Below are 4,229 nucleotides of genomic sequence, written 5' to 3' on the forward strand. Positions count from 1 at the left end.
ACCCCACCGCCCCGCGCCGGGAGCCGAGTCCTCGTCCCTCCCGATGCGGCAGGACGGGCGAGCGGCCGCTCTGCCGCACGTGGGTGTGACTCTAAACAGGACGTTTACTTTACACCCATCTGGGCCGCGTGCACCTCAACTAACCGTGGCTGGAGACCGGTGAGCAGGAGTTAAGTGAACTCCTTTCTCTGACTTAAAAACAATTTATCAGAGAAACACAAAATGGGAGATTCCGCCTCTGTCCGAGGAGCACCATCGAATGCGCCCTGAGCGACTCTACGAAGGAAAGCTTCCCACGGTCTCTCCCCTCAAGCTGTCGCTGCAACAGGGGACGCGGCCGATGATGGGTGCGTTCAAAGGAACAATGCGACCTGCGCGTTCGACGAGCCGCGTAACGAAGCAGGACTCCACACTTCAGACTGCACGCCGAGGGTGGCGTGCCCGAGAGCCCGGCCCGTCCTCCTGCAGCTGAGAGGGTGCCGTGCCCCAACTTCGAGCAAATACACACACCAGCAGCACGAGGAAAAACACTCCCGCAGACGACTGACTTGACAACTGCTGTTCCAGGGCTCGGCTTCCTGAAGGGGAAGGACGCGCTGAAGCCGCAGCCATGGGTCGGCGGGAGAACCGAGAACCGGCTCCTCTGCCAGGTTAACGGCGAGAGACACTCACAATTTTCGCAGTCTTCCCGCTTCTCCGGAGCTGCTGGACGGCGAAAGCGTGCTCGACGTCATCCATCGACACCCCGTTCACCATCGCGACTCGGTCATTCTCCCTGAAGAAGTCGCCAAAATGACACATTAGAGAAAAGCACGCGGGTCAGTTTATGAGACGTTTTCAAGACGGGTACTTCCCAAAAGCAGTCTGATCATGGATGGGCTAACGCATCTATTTACAGTCTTCAGATCGGTGATTAAATAACAGCAAACGATTTACTTTCCCATCTCCCGCAAGCACGTTTCCCAAGTGACTCATCAGATTGTGAACTTTTTAGAACCATCAGCACAATGTTTCCCCAAGGGACTGAACAGGTTCCACAACACCGAGTACCTGTGGGTGGTACAGCTACAGGGCGCAAGTCATACTGTCCTATAGCTGGGAAAAGTCCCTTTAAAAAAACCAAAAACACTCTTTGTCCTTCCGACTTCCTTTCAGTGCTCCAGGTTATACTCACTTTTTCGCTAACGCATCTTTCGCCTCTCTTTAGTCTGCCCGACAGGGAGTAAAGAGCGTTTTCACTACCCTGACTTTCACAGTGACCTTCTACTGAAGGCAGGTATGCCTGCTTCCCGGTCAGGACCGAGATAAGGAAAGGCATGCATCCACTTAGAGATGGAGGCTCAGGGGCCTCGGGCAGGGGCGGCGCCCAGGAGACCGGCACTTACTGCAGCTGGCCCTCGGCGGGCCCCCCCTTCAGGACGTCTGAGATCACGATGGACGTTTCTCCGCTCTGGAAATGGGGGTTATCTCTGCCACCGGATATGGCGATTCCAAATCCAAATCCAGGAGCCTAGAAGGATGAGGACGGTAAGACGTCACCGCTAAGAAAAACAATTGCTCATTACGTCTTACTCTACTGACTAAAAAAGTTAAAATGCCAAGCTGCAATTTCCTACTGTGTGTGACCCCACTGACCGCCGGGATGACCCATCCCCGCGGTGGGCACGCCCCTCAGAGCTGGGAGCCGGCCATGAGAGAACAGCAACGGCCAGCTGCATGGATGTTTCCCAGGAACTAGGATGAATTTTAAAATTCATTTGCTGGGTTTATTTTTGATCACCAGGAGGGTTCCCCAGGGGACTGCAGGGTCCCACCGTGACCATCGCGAACACCTGTGACTAACTTATAGGGTGACAGACTTAATTAGCAATGTACATAGGTGCCACTTCACATAATATCAATAGCTGTGACAATCAAATACGTTATTTCAACTTCCTTCAACTATGTTATAATCCCGTTAGCAGCACACTACATCTTATAAACACACGTACGTCTTATAAACACGCATACGCTAGGAAGAATGCATTAATCATCTGAAACACTTTAAAATACATTTGTAATGAAAGAAAATGATCTTAAACTATACACTTCTAAGTGAACTGCACACTTTACTACAATGCCTAAGGACAGTCCATACAGAAAAAGTTCAAAATACTTCTGAGCTATTACAAAATTACCTAATCTCAAAGGAATCTCAACTGCCCGCTGCGGGGGAAGGAAGCCAGCCGAGAGTGGCCTAGGGACAGCGGGCCTCGCCCCAGGGCCGAGGCAAAGGCTGCCTGGGTGAGGCCCACGCGGCTGGTGTGGGCTGGCACACCTCGTGACCGCCACTCCCACCCCAAAGCCTGCTGAGGGGCAGAGAAGAAGAAGAAAACTCCCCTTAAAGGAATAAACGCCAGCAAGCCCACGCGCAGCCACGCTCCCAAGGAGAGCAGCAGCGCACGGCCGCAGACACAAACGCGTTCACGGCAGCATCGTTCACAGCAGCCGAAGCCGAAAGCGACAGACAGCCCCGACGGCCACCGGCGGACGGACGCACGGCCAGGTACTACAATGAAACCGCACTCCCAACAGAAAGACACGAAGGCCTGACACCTGCTGCGGACCAGACGAACCCGGAGACGCTGTGCTCGGTGAAGACGCCAGCCACACAGGCCCATCTACGGCGTGACGCCACTCACAGGGGATGCTGGGAAAAGACAGATCTACGGCGTGATGCCACTCACAGGGGATGCTGGGAAAAGACAGAGCGACAGACAGAAAACGGATGGGACTGGACGCTACCTTACACCGCCCACAAAAGGGAACTCCAAATGGCGACACGCTTCAGTGTGAGACCCGAGGCCATAAAACACGTGGAAGAAAAGAGGCGCCCAGCTCCCTGAGGTGCTCTGAGCGTTATTTCTGTGGCTGTGATTCCAACAGCAACAGAAACAAAACAACATAAACAAATGGGACTGCATCGAACTCAAAAGCTTTTGCGTGACAAAGGAATCCCTATTGGAAAACAACCCTATTAGAAAAATGACAGAGGATCTAACTAAACTTTTTTTTTTTTTTTTCCCCAAAGAAAACATACAAATGGCCAACGGGCACACAGAAAGATGTTAAACGTTATTACTGGGAAAATACAAATCAAAACCACAATGAGACATCAGCACCTGTTAAAATGACGAGTATCAAAACGACAAGAAACGACAAGCTGTGGAGAAAAGGGGGAACCCGTGCCCGTCGGCGGGACTGTGACCTGGTGCAGCCACTGTGGACGACAGGTGAAGATTCCTCGAAAAGTTAAGAACAAAACTGCCACGTGATCCACGCATTCCACTTCTGGGTATTTACCCAAAAAACACAAACACATCAAGTCATGAGGACGTATGCACCCCTGTCACGGCTACAGCATTATTCACAATAGTCAAGATATGAAAACAACCTAAGTGACCATCAAGAAATGAATGGATAAAGAACAGGCGATGTGCGTGCGCGCACACACACACGCACGCACGCACACACACGAATACTGCCCAGCCATAAAGATAAAAGTTTGCCATTTGTGACAACACAGACCTTGATAGTATTAAATGAAACGAGCCAGACAGAGAAAGCTAAATTCTGTACGATTTCACTCATATGTGAAATACAGGAAAAAAAAGTCAAAGAGAAAACTCACTCCTGGATGGAGAGCAGACTGGTGGTTAGCAGGGGGAAGCGGGTGGGGTAACAGGGGTCAAGTGTATGGTGACAGGAGGAAACCAGACTTTTGGTGGTGAGCTGAGCGCTGCAGTGTGTACGGACGGCTGCTGAAGTACAACCCAGGTTACCACATAAAAACAGAAAATGAAAGTTTACAAAAGATACACGAGATGTCAGAACTCATAATGAGAAACGTAAGTTAAACGCACACGGAGAAGGGCCAGGATTAAAGCGTGACGACACCCTTGCTGTGACTGTCGACACCCTTGCGGGGAGGCTGCGGAGAACGGGCGCTGGCACGTCACCCGCCAGGACCCTCGGGAGAGGGGCGGACGGAACGCGCCCAAGCACCGCAACGCCCGCCCCTCACACAGCACGTGGGTCTCCTGGAAGGTGCGCGGACACGTACGTCTCCAACGACGTGGACACACGCACGCACACGATTCCGCACTGCACATGGTGCGTCCCTGCGATCAAAAACCAACCCCGCCAGCCTGGGGTCGTGGCAGCGACACTGTTCTTCTGCTTTCTTCCCC

At 52.4% G+C, this 4,229-nt stretch overlaps 1 protein-coding gene across 1 annotated transcript in view; it reads right to left on the reverse strand.

Moving 5' to 3' along the window:
- Positions 1–4,229, reverse strand: part of TJP1 (tight junction protein 1) — a 58,449-nt gene that overhangs the window by 45,013 nt on the left and 9,207 nt on the right. Inside the window, 2 exon segments of the mRNA XM_025043524.1 lie at positions 673–775; positions 1,386–1,510. Of these exon segments, the coding sequence (XP_024899292.1) occupies positions 673–775; positions 1,386–1,510 (228 nt within the window).

The sequence above is a fragment of the Pteropus alecto genome, unplaced genomic scaffold, assembly GCF_000325575.1.
Source record: "Pteropus alecto unplaced genomic scaffold, ASM32557v1 scaffold102, whole genome shotgun sequence".
In the NCBI taxonomy this organism is placed as follows: Eukaryota; Metazoa; Chordata; class Mammalia; order Chiroptera; family Pteropodidae; genus Pteropus; species Pteropus alecto.